Source organism: Canis lupus, chromosome 33 (genome assembly GCF_003254725.2).
Source record: "Canis lupus dingo isolate Sandy chromosome 33, ASM325472v2, whole genome shotgun sequence".
NCBI lineage: Eukaryota > Metazoa > Chordata > Mammalia > Carnivora > Canidae > Canis > Canis lupus.
In genome coordinates this window covers 30,348,276-30,365,392 of record NC_064275.1, presented here as the reverse complement: position 1 = coordinate 30,365,392, position 17,117 = coordinate 30,348,276, and the positions used below count along the sequence as shown (strand labels likewise).

The 17,117-nt window shown below is 34.2% G+C and overlaps 1 protein-coding gene across 30 annotated transcripts in view; it reads left to right on the top strand.

Moving 5' to 3' along the window:
• DLG1 (discs large MAGUK scaffold protein 1) overlaps positions 1-17,117 on the top strand; it is a 236,889-nt gene that overhangs the window by 92,276 nt on the left and 127,496 nt on the right. Inside the window, exon 1 of one of the 30 annotated variants that reach the window (XM_049105599.1) lies at positions 3,507-4,077. The exons of 24 other annotated variants lie outside the window; for them this stretch is intronic. In XM_049105599.1, coding sequence (XP_048961556.1) covers positions 3,844-4,077 — 234 coding nt within the window. In that variant the 5' untranslated portion in view covers positions 3,507-3,843. Of the gene's footprint in view, positions 1-3,506; positions 4,078-17,117 lie in introns of those variants that run through there. 5 more of the 30 variants (XM_025473590.3, XM_025473592.3, XM_025473595.3 and 2 more) reach the window with 5 other exon arrangements.

Genomic DNA, 17,117 nt, shown 5'->3' with positions numbered 1-17,117 from the left:
GAAAACATAGGCAGCAATCTCCTTGACATAGGTCTTGGTAATGATATTTGGAATCTGACACCAAAAGCAAAAGCAGGAAAAGCAAAAACAAACTAATGGGACTACATCAAACTAAAAAGCTTCTGCACAGCAAGGGAAGCCATGCCACCAAGAAGAAAAGACATACTACTGAATGGGAGAAAATAATGACAAATCATATATCTGATAAAGGGCTAATATCCAAAATACATTAAGAATTAATACAACCTCCTAGCAAAAAACTGAACAATTTTATTTAAAAATGCGAGAAGATCTGAATAGAATTTTCCAAAGAAGACTCACAGATGGCCGGCAGATATATGAAAACATAGATGCTCAACTTCATTAATCATCAGGGAAATGCACAACGAGATACTGCCTCACACCTGTTAGAATGATTATTAACAAAAAGACAAGAAATAGTAAGTATCAGCAAGGATGTGCAGTAAAGAAGCCCTCATGCACTGTTGGTGGGAATGTATATTGATGAAACCATTGGGGAAAATAGTATAGGAGTTTCTCAAAATTGAAAATAAAGCTACCATATGACCCAGCAAATCTACTTCTTTGTATTTATTTGAAGAAAATGAAAATGCCAATTCAAAAAGGTATATGCACCTCCATGTTCATTGCAGCATTATTTACAGTAGCCAAGATAGAAACAACCTAAGTATCCATCAATGGAAGAATGAATGAAGAAAATATTGTATATGCGGTAAAAGAGAATGAAATTTTGACATTTGGGACAACATGGATGGACCTTGAGAGTATCATGCTAAGTGAAATAAGTCAGAGAAAGACAAATACCAGTGATATCTTTTATAATGTGGACAAAAGATTGGTGGTTGGTTATATGAGGCAGGGGAGTAGGAAAAGTGGGTGAACTGTATGGTTTTTGTCTTGTTTAAATAAATTGAGTAGAAAAAAATTTTTTGAAGTCTTATATTAGTATAGTTGCACATTTTGAAATTGAATAGGCCAGATCATAAAGATAAGAGTGTAAGGAAAATCCGTTATGTTGCATTTATAGTATATTCGTTACTTTTAGATTATATAATGATAACAATAATAATCCACTGAATGGATGTACTCAGTCTACTTAAGCTTTATTGTTTAGAGTTCTAGTATAGATAATACTATCATTTGTGAAAAAAAGTTGAACTATACAGAAAAAGAATGTATTTAAATCATACTAAAATGTTAAGTTATTCACTGATTTTGACATTGTGTATTTTTTTATTCATTATTTTAAATAAACTTTCCAGATTCAATAATGAGCTTAAATTTTGTTTTAATGGAATAGAGTTTATTTTTCAACTCTGCTATATGAGTAGGGCTATTCTAAAGTAGAAATCAGTGAGGAATTGATCACCTTTCATCTCCCAATCAAATCATATGAAACCATTTGTGATTTACATATGGCTTTGCATGTATTGACTACTGGGTAATGGATGAGATGATGCTAGAATTTTGTAGCACAGGTAATTGGTTATTTTCATAAAGAAACTTTTCTCAAAACTCGGAGTTGCTTTGTCAATGGATTTGAATAGGAAGTCTGTGCACTGAAAAGTACTTAGGTCCCCTGTCAGCTTTAGGATAAGAAATCTCTGTACACAAATGGCTTACTATTCATTGTGTATGTTTTTATTGTTTGCAGTGTGAGTAGGAAATTTGCATTCAGCATTTGTGTACACTATCCTCATCCATACCAATCTATAATAACAGAGCCTCTGTTACTTCTAGGATCCCCCCCATTTCAGGTTTTCATCAGACATGGTTCACAAGGTACATCTTTTGGGGCCAAAAAAATTACTGGAGCATTCGTATAAACTACACGAATCAGTTGTTTATTAAGTACCTGGTCCATATTACTGTTTTGTTTTTTAGGAGGTTTAGTATTTTTCCTTTAGAGGATTTTTTTTTTTTTAAGATTTTATTTATTTATTCATGAGAAACAGAGAGAGGGAGCCAGAGACACAGGCAGAGGGAGAAGCAGGCTCCATGCAGGGAGCCTGATGTGGGACTCGATTCAGGGTCTCCAGGATCAGGCCCGGGGCTGAAGGCGGCGCTAAACCACAGAGCTACCTGGGCTGCCCCCTTTAGAGGATTCTTGATTCTCTGTTTACCCTTTGTATTTTCCTCTGTTTCCTTGCCCCTAAATGGACAGGACCAATCCGTCTAGGGTCACAAAATTGCCAGCTACTATCTGCAGAGGCCTAGGGAAGAAGCAGCAAACTGTGCTGTAATCTCTGTCACAAAGCATCTTAGCTCTCAAGAGTCCCACGTGACAATCAACCCTTGTTGGGTATCTATCTGTATCTTATGGATGGAATAAGAGAGAGGGTATTAGCATCTTTGCTTGCTGAATCAGGATTTGCAGTGGACCTGGAGGTCATAGTTTGCCAATACTACTTTCTAATAGGCTGCATTTAGCTGGTGCTGGTAAACACATAATAAGTAAGTTTTTGTTATCAGTCCACATCTGAAAAAGTAATATGGTCAAGATTGGGACTTGGGATGTGCTTGTATCAATTTGAAAACTAAATTAGTCAACCATTAGTAAATTATCAAGTAACATTTTTATTCATATATTGTTTTAAAATGACCATATGTTGTATGCTAATGTAGCAGTGTTAACAGGACAGACTTAGGAGTCTGTGGCTCTTAAGCTTGAGGTTGCTTAAGAGTCACTTAGGGGTCTTTTTAAAAATGAAAATTTCAAGATCCCTCTTACCCTAAAACATTCTGATGAGGAGGGGATACCAGTCTGTATTTTAACCAGCATCCTAGGTGATTCTGAGGTAGACTATTATGTTGAGAAACACAGACTTAGATATATTAGATATTAGGAAATGTCTATCTAGTAATCAAACAATATTATTTAGTGAACCCCAGAGTATTATTTATGTAGTGTTGGATAAAAATGCTTTGCTGGTTATAAAACAAAAAATTTACCTTTAATTCTTTTGCATTTTAAAAAGTCCGTGACTTGCTTATCTTAGTGTTTATAATGTATGAGAAAGATGATGGTGATAATTCAACAATTATCAAAGCATTATCAAAGCATTAAGAACCAGTATATTATATAAAATGATCATGCCACATTTTACATGGATTTTACTCTAGCATTAGATCCTCAGAGTTGAATGTAAATACCTTTTAAAAAAAAAACTTAGAATCTAATTAATGTGAGCTCCTTCCTGATGTGGAAATTTATATGTGAATGACAAAGCCTCCTTTATTAAAATTATTTAAACAGTCATAACTATTGGCAAGAGAGTCTTCTTGTATTTTTAAATTCAGTTCATATTTATAATTATTTAAGCAGTGAAGATGCCATTGGCTTTTACTACAGACTGTGATTGAAACTTCATAATCCAGAGTTTTTCCCACCCTGTGCATTAAATCAGGCAGCCCCGAATGGTCTTGGTAGTCCAGTGTTTATAACATCCTTCTTTACCTGCTAATCGACCTCACTTCCTGGATTTCATTCCGTCTAGTTATCAGCTAACAAAAGAACAGCTTTTGATTCCTGCAGACGCTGGTGAAAAAATAATCATGAGAAAGACATCAACCTTATGCCGTCTTTTTTGTCTGCAAATATAAACTCAGCCATCATAGAACTAACAGGTACAGAAGGAAGATACAAGCTCTTTCATGGGAAGAAATTACAGAGAAAATGAGCATCATTTTTCAAGGTTTTTATTTTCCCTGATCTACAAGTGATGCTGCTGTAATTCTAGCTGCAGTTTTTACTGATCATTCACCACTCAGCAGCTGGTAGAGAAGTAAGCCTGCTTGGCAACCACCTGCAGGGCTGCAGAGATGAATTACATTTTCGGGAACAACACACTTCTATACTCTCGCGCCAGTCGAGGAGGCAATACTAGCTCTAGCCATGGCTCAGTAGGCCCAAAGCAGAAACATTGGGCAAAAAAGGGCTCATCAGATGAACTGCAAGCTGAGCCAGAACCTTCACGCTGGCAGCAGATAGTTGCATTTTTCACTCGAAGACACAGCTTTATTGACTGCATCTCGGTAGCCACCAGCTCCACCCAGGTAACATACCACTTGTTGAAATTATTTTCAATATATTTTGGTTTACGTTTGCTTTGCAAATGTATTAATATAGATTTCTGATTATTAAAAATAGAGTCTTATGCACTGAAACCTTGGATGCGCAGAAATGTATGTTTTCAGTCCGTCTATTTAGGTCTTCAGCATGAAAGGGGAAACAAAAAATACTTTCCCTTTTGCTCTTATGTAATACCAAACAAAACAATCTCTGATTCTGTTGAGGGATTTCTCTAGAAATACAAATCATTAATACATAAATTACAATGTAAATTAATAATGCTTGTCTCCTTATTTTTAGACTGTTAAATACTATGCAGTATGATGTCTAACCAAAAATTACCTATTTGTTTAGCTTTTGTATGTCATTAGATAACCTTCAGGAGATTGTTATGGTAAAGAAACAAGATAATTTGAAAGATTTTTATTTTTTAGTGTTTTGAGAATAAATTGAATACAGTTGACTTTTGCTACATATATTTACAAAGTTCTACTAGATTATGGTTTATTCAAGGCATTTAATGAATCCTTCGGTTTTTATAAATATATATTATCTAGGATTAATTTAAAAGCATTAAACTTGTGTAATTACACAACGTAGGAATATTTTTCCAAATAGTTGACATTTTTTAAAAAGATGAGCAAGCACTAAAAATCTCCCAAATTTAAAAAAGAAATCACATAAAACCAAGTCTTTTTGAGGAAATGAGTAGTGAAAATAGTGGGGGAAGTAGAAAATAATTAAGTGAAATATTTATTTGGCATTAAAGGAGATTAGGGGACTATTCATATTTTAAAATAGTTTCAATAGATATTTATGAAAGGATAAGAAATAGTCTAATTTAAAAACAAAGGGATTGCTTTTGTCCTTTGACATCAGTAATAATAAAATTTATACACATATTGTGCTTTTTAGAATAAATTTCTTTAAAATCACCTTTTAAAAATAATAAGCAGCACAATAAATATAAACTGTCAACAGTTTCTTGCTTTTGGTTACCAGAATTGTCTTTCAGTAGTTTTGATTTTAAAATAATGTCAGATTTTTTTGAGTAAGATATTATACTTATTTTTCTTACATGTTTGAGAAAAAGGAATTACTGGGCTAAGGAGAGTCATTAATTGTTATGAAGGCACTGATGTTAGTTATAATCAAAACTTCTTCTGAAGCAAGGATATGATTTAACTCTTAGATTGAATACTTGAACTTGATTTTGACTACAATTACACATACCAAAAAAGCATGCAAAGACTAAGGCTTGGTGTTGTTAATTCATTACAAATTAATATTAAATGATAATTTCCATGGTCAGTAGAAAAAGATGTGCTAAAAACTTTTAAAAATTTCCATGTAGTTTATATATATATACACAGTAGTGTATTTGTATATACACACTACTACTAATACATAATTCATCTTATTAGGGGCATACAAATGAAAAAGCAAGCAAAATAGTTCACATAAAAAACTATTGAAACCACAGAATTACATGATAATTACCTAGGAATTGGAGAAAAAGTTGTTGTATTGCACTAAAATAGTCATAATTTCAATAGAAATTCTATTCACAATCCTACAAAACCATTTAAAATTTTATTTTCTTCCCATTTGGTTCAAATCATTTGTCATACTGATAAATGACTTAGTTTTTATTTCTTTCATACTTTTTTTTTTTAACTTTTCATTACCTTTGTATTTCATTTCTAGAAGTATAGACATTAGGTCAAAGGTTTTAGCTTTTTTTTTTCTCCTGCTCTAAAGTATCATCCTGCTATTTTTCATTCGATATATTTTTCTAACTGATGAGTTAGATATATCCAAATCTCTTGTTATAACTCAATGGAATTCACTTTACTGGATAAAATACAGTAGAACTGAGAACATTAGACTGATTTGAACTTTGGTTGATGCTAGAATATGCTTTTCAGTTTGATCTATTGACTCATGGCTGGCAGTTTTTAATTTGTAGCACCAGAAGGATTTGCATATTGTTAAAAACAAGGTGGTAGATTAATGAAATTTCATGATTTATTGAGCATATACTACATATCTGTGAAGATAGTACTATGACAGTGTTTTGTTCTATGATTGATAAATAGCAACAGTGGTTACCAGGTTTTCTATTTCACTGTTAGAAATATCCTTTCTAAGATTTGAGAACAGATTAACTTTAAATCTAATTCCTTGTAAGAATGCGGCATGATACTTTTAGCAGTTTGGAGACTTGCTATTAAATCAAATTTTATTAATTTGAAAGTCATTACTCTGATATAATATCCCCCCAAGTACCCTCTATGAATGAAAAGAAAATTTATTTACTTTAAAGATTCATTTAAATTGCTTATATGTTGGAAATAATCACATTCACAACTCAGATTATCTGCCAGGTTCTACTGCAATGTCTGGAATTTAGTATGAGTCATTAATTTTTTTATGATAAGGAAGCTAAGTATTATAAACTTCTGCAAAATTCCCAGCTTCTAGGATACGACTTGGCATATAGTTGGTGCTCAGTAAATGTTTATAGAATTGATTATTTTCCATTTTAGTCACCTACAACCTTGTTGGCTTAATGGCCTTCTAAAATATAGCACCTAATCCAAAACCTCCTAGGTACCAGTTTTTCTTGGATCCACTTTCCTTCCCTCACCAGTGCCTTTAGTTTTTCCGAATTTTTTTCTCTGCTCTATTATTTTCCTCCATTCTTCGTATTTCCTTCAAGCAGCACAAATCCCCCACGTACCTGATTTCCTCACCCCTTTGGGTCCCCACACAATGATGATAACTGTGCAGCTTACAAACTGGTTCTCATTTTTGTCATTTGGTTATATTATCCCAGAAGTTTACATGGGGCTTTTTTTTTTTTTTTTTTTACTGGTAAATTTAGAGAAGTTTAATTATTTTACTTCAGTGTAAATTTTTTATGTTTTGTGCTTCATACTACTTATGTTCTTAATTTTGAGTAATTATTACAGAAAAAAAGAACCTACATGTTGCCAAACCCTCCTCATTTCCTTGCCTCAGAATTCCCTCTATTCTTGCATTTAAGATCACTTGATACCAGTCTGCCCTGTCCTATTTAGCGCACTCAGCTTTGTTCCAGTCTGGGACTAATTTTTATATTCATGAGGGTTTTAAAGAACTCCAGCGTATTTCTAGTATTTGCTACTTGATTAGTCCTTAGGTAAAAAGTTTTGCCTCTGGTGATGAGTGTTTATTAAAGAATATAGTAGTCATATAAACTTTTTTTTTTTTTTCTTCATATAAACTTTTAACAGCTGTGAAGTGGCAGGTCATTTTGAATGTGTGTTTAGCAACTGAGCCTACATTTTGGGACTACGTGAAAATCCCTGACATGGATCATTATAAATGATCAAAGTCAAACAGGATTCCGCCCTCTCCCAAACAACTGACATGCCATATTGAGCTGCAAACAACAAAATTCTTTTCCTAGGAATGAATGGAACAGACATAATGACTTGTCATAACTGAAGTAGAACAATAAAATTTTCGTAAGGGTTGAATACTCTAAGAGGAAAAACCCTATCCTATCTTAAAATGCAGCAAAACACTTTTCAGATAACCATGTGGAAAAATATGTAGGCTAATTTGTATAAAAAGAATATAATGTGTCCTAAACAAATGCATTTTAGATTATAAAGGATTTAATTTTGTAGAGCTGTACATTAGACATATTGTCCAAAAATGAAGATAATAGTATCAACTTCACTGAGTTAAATATACTAAATGATTTAATATATGTATCATACTTAGACAGTGCCTGGCCGCTATTACTTCATTATATTATTATTATATTTTTATATTGCTTTACTTTTGATAGTCCGTGGACAAATTCAAATATAGATAATTAGGAATTACAGCTCTGGGCAGCCGCGGTGGCCCAGTGGTTTAGCGCCACCTTCAGCCCAGGGCGTGATCCTGGAGACCCAGGATCAAGTCCCACATTGGACTCCCTGCGTGGAGCCTGCTTCTCCCTCTGCCTGTGTCTCTCTGCCTCTCTCTCTCTCTCTCTCTCTCTGTGTGTCTCTCATGAATAAATAAATAAAATCTTTTTTTAAAAAAAGGAATTACAGCTCCTAGGGTAGTGCAGTTGGGTAGGATAGACATTCAGTAAATTGTTGACTGAATAACTCTTAAGTACAGCGATGCACTTTTTTTAAGAACTCCAAACCTCAACACCTTTAACTGTAAGATTTAAGGGGGGCCACAAAAGAGTACTTCACTTCTCATGAGACCACCAGTTCCCTGACTTTGCCTCTCTTCCCATCATTCTCTTTGTAAATTATTAAACCAGTCACAAGTAGACAACTAAATTTAACTGATTATTCATCTTTTACCAAGCTTTTCTAAGTATACCATCAAGACAAATTTTATACTCTATTTTTTTTACCCTTAATCACCACAAAAAGTCCATACTTTCCAGATCACTATCATTTATTTCCTTGTCTCTCAGTGATTCTGGTATATCTCTCATCTGTTTTAAACTCCCATTTCTCTCTGGCCTCCCAAGCTCTTCAGCCTTTCGGAACTCCCAATTTATCGTCAGGAAAATTTCCTTTATTTTCAAATTGGTGTGTGATGGTTCACCCTTTTTCCTCTCATAGACCCCTGACGATACTGTTATTTTTCTCTACCCCACACAAAAGTGGAACTTTATCTGTCATACCTCATGCACCATGGGACCAGCAAGTGCAGTTGATGTCTTGCTTATCATTGATATTTATGGACGATTGTACCATATAAAAAAAAAAAGTAGATGCCATCAGGTAGTATAATTCCTTGATACCCTTATCTCTAGGAATCTTGTATTTTATTTCACTTGACTGTCCTGCTTAAATAGTTACACTTAAGACCTCATTACTATTGACCATATACCACCTACAGAATTTCAGTTGCAAGCATTTCAAACTAACTAGCACTTCCTTTCATTTTAGCTCACTTCCCCTATTACAATGATTTTTTTTTTTTTTTAAGTTATCTTCTGAAGACCTTCAGCCTAACTTTCTAGTATCTATCACTCCTTTTATGCTCTCACTTCCCTCCTTGCCTTGCTCAGATTCCTTGGTCCGTGACTGTAAGTACTGCCTTTCATGATCTCAGCTCTCTTGCCCCTCTGACACTTCATTGGTAAGATTCCACCTTGGTGGATTGCAATTTTCTCTCCTCCACACTGGCTCCAAAGCTGCACATTAAATTTCCAGTACTCATTTCCTTGTCCTCATTCTCAGTTGATGATCTTACTCTGTATTCACCCTGTTAAAACAAATGATCCATCTGTATTCCTATGGCTCACCCTTCACTTCTTAGTCCCTTTGACTATTGAAGGACTTCTGAAATTCTCTTTTGTTCATTGCATTATTGTCTTTCCTCCTATATTGAATTATTCTCATCAGCATATATACCTCCTGGAATACCTCTCATTGAAACAACCAACCAAAAAATCCTCTTTAGGAGTGGATTGTCAAATCCAATGATCAGTTCAGAGTTTTTGTTTTACTTGACCCCACAACAGCTTTTACACAATTGATTATTCCCTCTTTTATTTGTTCTATTTTTATTTAAATTTAATTAGCATATAATGTATTAGTTTCAGAGGTAGAGATCAGTGATTCATCAATCTTATGTAATACCCAATGCTCATTACATCATGTGCCCTCCTTAATGTCCATTACCCAGTTACCCCATCTCCACATTCCTCCAGCCCCCTTCCCCTCCAACAACCCTCAGTTTATTTCCTGTGATTAAGAGTCTCTTGTGGTTTGTCTCACTTTCTGATTTGATCTTCTTGTATTTTTTCCTTTTTTCTCCCACACCTCTCTGTTTTGTTTCTTAAATTTCACATATTAGTGAGATCATATGATAATTGTTTTTTCTGATGGACTTATTTCGCTTAACATAATACCCTCTAGTTCCATCCACATCGTTGCACATGGTAAGATTTCTTTTTTTTTTTTGATGGCTGAGTAGTATTCCATTGTGTGTGTGTGTGTGTGTGTGTGTCCATTCATTTGTCAGTGGACATCTGGGTTCTTTCCATAGCGTTGTTGCTATAAACATTGGGGTGCAGGTGCTCCTTCATATCACTGTTCCCTTCTTTAAACTCTTTTCTCCTTTAAACACTTTTCTGCCTTGACTCTTGAATATTACCCTTCTAATATTTTTCCAACTTCAGTATCTCCACTTGGATTGTCTGAAAGTTAACATGTCAAAAACAAGTCTCTAGTTTTATTGTTCTCCCCATCATCTTTCATCATCACTCACTGAGATGCTGAAGACAAACTCTTGGAATTGATTTTCTGTTATTTTCTCCTTTGGTTTACATTCAGTGTAACAGCAAATCATATTGGCTCTATGTCCAGGGTATATTTATGATCTGACCACTTAATTTGTTGCCTGAACTACAGCAAACCTCTAACGGGTCTCTCTCAACAGTCTGTTCACACCACCAGCCAGAGTCATCCTTTCAGAATGTCCTATCTTGTTTTTAACACTTCTGTGGCTTCCAATCCAATTTTATAAAATCCTAAATCCTTCTTAATCATAGACCAAAACGCCAAATAATCTAGCCCCTGGCAATACTGCCAATCTTCTCCCTCACTTTTTGTACTCCAGCTATACTGGCCTTGTTCCTGTTCTTCAATTATATCAGATGTGGCCATCCAAGAGCCTTTATCTTGATATTCCCTTCTCTCTGCCTGAAACATTCTTTCCCCTAGATACTCTCATGATTCATTCCCTCACTGCCTTCAGATATCTGCTTATTTGTGCCTTTTCACTGGGCCTTCCAAGATTCCTATCTAAGATTGCAAGTAGTCTTTCACTCCAAATGATACTGTGTCTTCTTACGTTGAAAAATTTTTTTTCCTTACAGCATTCAATACTGATTCTTTATTATTATAAATTTTTTATCGGTCTGAATTTCTCCCTTAGACCTTCTATGAAACATACATCACACTTTATCTAATGTTATACTGATCCTCTGACTGATCATTCTCTCCTTATTTACCCATCTGGGAAGAGTTACTCATGAGGTGGTGAGACAGAGAAGGAGAGAGAAACCATTCAATCTCCTTATAATTAGGACTGTGTAAATCATCAACCAAACTGGGGTACTTTTGATGGAAAGAGAGAACTATTAATAATTAAAGTGGGACAACAGGCATAAATATAGACTTACGAGGCAAACAGAGGCATATGGCACATCATTTATAGCTATTTATGTGCTGATTTTTCCCAGCAGGCAGCAGGGTCTCAGTAGTCACACCAGGACATCTTTACTGGGACCATTCTGAATTGGCCTAATCTTCTTCTATATTCTTCTATACATATTTCATATATTTAGATTCATGCCTATTGTATTTTGAAAAGTTAGATCAAATTTATGTATCTTCATCTCCAAGGAATAAAATTGGTTATAGTCAGCAATATAATGCCTTTTTATTAACTACAATATAGAAAAAGTAGGTAGACAGTCCTCTTAAACCACTTTGGAAATGCTAACTATGATAGGATAGTTCCTAGGAGAATAGTTAGAAGTAGTCTTCTTTGGGAATTGACTAACCAAGCAACCAAGATTAGGATAAAAACTCTTTTATACTCGTTATGAGATGCTGCCTCTTGGCAAAGTTTAAATACCTGCTCAAAAGGCCACTAAAGGCTAAATGGTAAGATTGATACCGTGACTTAAATTTAGAAATTAATTGTTCCCCTTTTCACCTGCAGAATATTGTGGTATTTCTTACAGGGAACGTATATGTACCCACTAAAAATTTGTTCAAACGATGTTTAAAACCCAGTCATTTGTACAGTAGGACACTTTAGGAAAGTGTAGAGATGAAGATTAAACAAAAAAATAATTGTTTACAATGGTTATATAAGCCTTTAAAACATACCAAATTGGAGGTGCCTGGATGGCACAGTCAGTTAAGTGTCTGCCTTCAACTCAGGTCATGAACCCAAAGGAGTCTTGCATTGGACTCCTTGCTCAACAGGGAGTTTACTTCTCCCTCTGCCTCAGCTCCTCCCCTTATTTGTACTCGCTCACTGTCTCTCAAATAAAAAAATGTTAAAAGCTATTGTAAAAAATACCAAACAACCATACAGTCCAGCAGTTGCACTCCTTGGTATTTATCTAAACGAGTTGAAAACTTAAGTCCACATGAAAATCTGCATGCATATTTATAGCACCTATATTTTTGACTGCCAGAACTTGTAAGCAATGAAAATGTTCTTCAGTGGGTAAATGGATAAATAAAATGTGGTACATCCCGACAGAGAAATTTATTTATCACTAAAAAATGAAAAAGACATAGAGGAACCTTAAATTCATATTACCAAGTAAAAGGAGCCAGTTTGAAAAGGCTACATACCCTATCCTTCCAACTATATCACATTCTGGAAAAGGCAAAACTATGGAGACAATACAAAAATCAGTGGTTGTCAAGGGTTAGGGAAGAGGGAAGGATGAATTGGTAGAGCACAGAGAACTTTGAGAGCAGTGATACTATTCTGTATGATACTATATCAGTAGTTAAATGTCTTTATACATTTATTAAAACCTATAGAATCTCCAATCCTGAACTGTGAACGTTGGGTAATAGTGATGTGTTAATGTAGGTTCATCATTTGTACAAATGTACCATCCTGGTGGAAAATGTTGATAATGAGCCAATGCATGTATGAGGGCATAGGCTATATGGGAACTCTATACTTAATGCTCGATTTTGCTTTGAACTTAAAGAATAAAACCTATTAAAAAACTAATATCTTAATGGAGATAAGATTGGCTATGCCTCAAGGAACTAAATAAGTGAAATTTGTTTATATAAGCTTTTTATAAATAGGAAGTATGTTGTGTTCATTTTGTAGCTTCTGTAGTGTCATGATTGTTAGATGGCCCTTTTGTCAAGGACAAATAGGTAAAAGGAAATTTCATAAGCTGCAACTTATGTATTTTTAATATATTCAAACAAGTTTTCAAGTTAGCCTTTAAAATGATGTGTTAATAACAGAGCTGAAAAATTACCTATATTCTCATGGGGTCAGGGTAAGAGAATCAGGGACGCCTGGGCGGCTCAGTGGTTGAGCGTCCACCTTTGGCTCAGGTCGTGACTCTGGGGTCCCGGGATCGAGTCCCACATTGGGCTCCCTGCATAGAGCCTGCTTCTCCCTCTGCCTGTGTCTCTGCCTCTCTCTCTCTCTCTGTCTCTCATGAATAAATAAATAAAATCTTCAAAAAAAAAAAAAAAGGATAAGAGATTCAGCCTTTGTAACATTTTTGCTTATATTTCAAGCAGTGCTTGTTTTCATGAGTTTCATGCTTTTTTACTTCATACCTCTTAACTATAATCAGTTTATTTCAGGTCATCAGTTGGGTAATGATTTGTTTAATATTAGCTGCTGAACCATAAGTTTCACAAGAGCTGATAGTACAAGATGTGTATTTTCTTGTATCCCCAGAGCCTTCCACGGTGAATGCACTTGATAAAATTTGTTGGATGAATAAACAGATGTTTATTTTCATTTAATCTGATGCTGGCTATAAGGAAGTTTGGAGCTTTTGAATATGGTTTGGTACTGTAAATTTCCCAAGCCATTTTTATGTAGAACTATGGCTTAAAATTTTTAAAAATATAAAAAAAATTAAAAATCATGTATATTTCAAGAATAATCCAAAGCTCTCTGTGAAAAAAGGCATATGTATTCTTATGTATAGGAAGAATTTAAATTCTTATCATTAAAATTTGACTTAGATTCATTTTCTTTAAAGATTTTTTTCCGTTTTATTCTTTGTACTTCCTGGCACTCTAATTTAGATTACATTTCAGTTTTCCATTTTTATATCAAAATTTAGAATTTTTATAAAGGTAAAAATAGTTGTTCAGACCATGTGGAGAACAGTAGCCTACAATTATCACCTTATTTAACAAACTTTAAATAAACCAACTGATGTAATAATTTTACAGGCATATGCAAATCAATCAAAAAAGACTGGACCTTTTTTGTGCAAGTATAAACCAACTGGCAATGACATCTGGAGGCAGTGGAATTTTAGGAAAGCCTACACACAACTTCTTCCGCCTTTAGCTAAATGTATTTAAAAGATTTTTCTCCCTTACCTCTTAACAGGAGTCCTGCCTATTCTTTATTCTTTAGTAAACCCCAATTTAATCCCACTTCTGGACAATATTTTTTAGTTTTTGTGAAATTTAAACTGTAGGTATTGATTCAGGCAGCTCTGAAGTGTGCAACAGTTGTTGTTATGACAAAATGGGACCAATTAATTGCCTTACACATTTTTTGTTGGTCCTGAGAGGAATAACTAGAGATTATAATCTGAGATTTGGATCAAAACAGATCCCAGCATCATTTTTCTGTATTTAACTCTGACTGATCTTGGTAGAACAGTCTAATGTATCGAAGTGTTATAAATTTGAAAAAGAAATCAGTTTGAAAGTATTTGGAAAGCTAGAGGAAAAACAAGATGCATACCAATTTTAGGAATTAATTGCTTCATCTATCCTAAATACTGTAAGCAGGATTTTGGAGGGGGGCAGAACAAAAATCATGTCATTTTAGTCTCTTTTCCCAAACTGAAAGGCCTAAATTCTTTTGATTATACGAACAGTGCCTTATTACATAAGCCTTTTTTATAAAAATATTTTAGAGAACTATAGATGAAACTTGAAATTTCCATATGTATTATTTGTTTTATTCTCACTTCCATGTTTTTAGGGGAGGAGTTGCATATTTTTATTATCATAGATTAAGCATTGCAGCAGAATTAAAGCAATTATACTTAGTAAAAACTAGCCTGAGTATCTTGAAGTCATTTTCTATTTTATTCACCAATCTGATCAGCCTTTTTTTCTTTTTTTAAATCACCAAAGTGGGAGTCAGCACGAATCAGCCTGCCATGTATTTTTATAAATAAAGTTTTATTGGAACACAGATATGCTTATTTATATATTGCCTGTGGTTATTTTCAAGCTCCTGCAGCACAAAGTTGGATAGTTGCAACACAAAAACATGGCCCATAAAGTCTAAAATATGTATTATCTGGCCTTTTTTGTTTTATTTTTTTAAGACTTTATTTATTCTTGAGAGACACAGGGAGAGAGGGAGAGAGGCAGAGGGAGTAGCAGGCTCCATGCAGGGAGTCCAATGTGAAACTCGATCCCGGGACTCCAGGATCATGCCCTGAGCCTAAGGTTAAGCCTCAGATGCTTAACCACTGAGCCATCCAGGCATCCCAAGAAATACTTCCTAATACAATTTTTAAAAGAGATGAAGGACACTTGGCTGGCTCAGTTGGTGGAAGAGCATGCAACTCTTGATGTTGGGTAGTGAGTTTGAGCCCCATGTTAGGTGGAGAGATTACTTAAAATCTTTTTTTTTTTTTTTTAAGAAAGATGAAAACCTATTGGGCAGATATACTTGAGCAAGACATGTTTCTTTTCAAATAGGAAATTATTAGGCAGTTAGCTATTGCTAAATAGAGAACAACATGAAATACAATTTTTTTGGCAGTTTTATGTTTTTGAGACTTCTTTTTTTTTTTTTTTTTTTGAGACTTCTAAGTTCATCAGGTGATAGAACATTTTGAACACCTTCTAACTGGTAGTGACTACCCAAGCACATAGAAAAATCTTTTAGCAATATCTCTAAGTCATGAAAGAAGTAATGGAATTGAGCCATGTGGATATCTGGGGCAAGAGCATTCTAGGCAGAGAAATAGTAAATAAAAGACTGAGACCAGAACATGTTTAGTATATTTGGAGAACAACAGGGAGGTCAGTATGGGCTGAAATACTAAGTGGTAGAAGAAGAGTAGAAGGCAGCAGAGGCAGGAATCATTAGGGAATTCTAGAAGAATGAATAGGATAGGGTAAATGCATGATTACTAGGAAACATTGAGGGCCCATTTTAAATTAGTAATCATGAAGTCCAGTTTCTCTAACCATTTTCTGGTTTAAAAATCAGGCTAAAGTATATTACAGTTGGTAATTTCATACCCACTTGTTATAATTACATAACCATATCTTTAAATCCAAGTTTAAGGTCTCTAAATTTTTAGTGGTTGTTGACTCATCCTTCTACCAGTACAAAGTGACAAGCTGAATGATGATAGAATACCATCTTTTCATAATAAAAGGATGATAAACTTTAACTCAGTATCATGAATCTTGCAAGCAGAAATAGATTCATGAACTAGGTGATCTGTCTGTGTGAAGCAACAAATTTGTACCCATGTTTCTATAATAGGATTATTAATCACTAGATCTATTTTCTGATCTCCCCTTTGTTATTTTAAAATCAAAACTCTGTAATTTAACAATATTAGTGATTTGTTTTAAAATGTACCTGGTTTGAAAAGAAAATGTACCTGGTTTATTGTTATTTGCTTTTGAGATAATTATGACATGGATGTCACATGCAGCTGTGGGTTCAAATAATATTTTCCCCTGTACCAGTTTATATTGAAGGTGTCTTTTGCAGTAACTGTGGCCCAAAAAAGTCATTTGAATCAAGTGAGACTTAAATAATGAAAAATACCTTTATTCTGAAGATACTAGACCCCTGTTGAGTACAGTGATTTTCAAGCAGAGTTTTGATAAATCTACTGTGCTATATTTTTTCCTTCTATAAACATGCAGTAGGCTTGCCAGGTTTCTTTTCTGTTTTCTCCCCTCTTCTTAGATAGCTTCTTTGACATTTGATCAGAGAAACATATCTCATTACAGCATAAGTAGATCTTTAAACAAAGGAAATTGGATTAAGAATATTAACTATGCCGTGCAAAAACAAAATATGGTACTTTTTGACCAATAGTGACACAAGAGTAATTACTTTTCCTTGTTATCTAAGATAGTAACGAAAGATTTCCTAATTCATGTATTTCATTTTCCCTGAATATGGTATAAATTTATTTAGACCTTATTGAATCTTTGTGTTTATTCTAAGCTCAGTTTATTTCATTCATATAACATGTTAATACAAGATA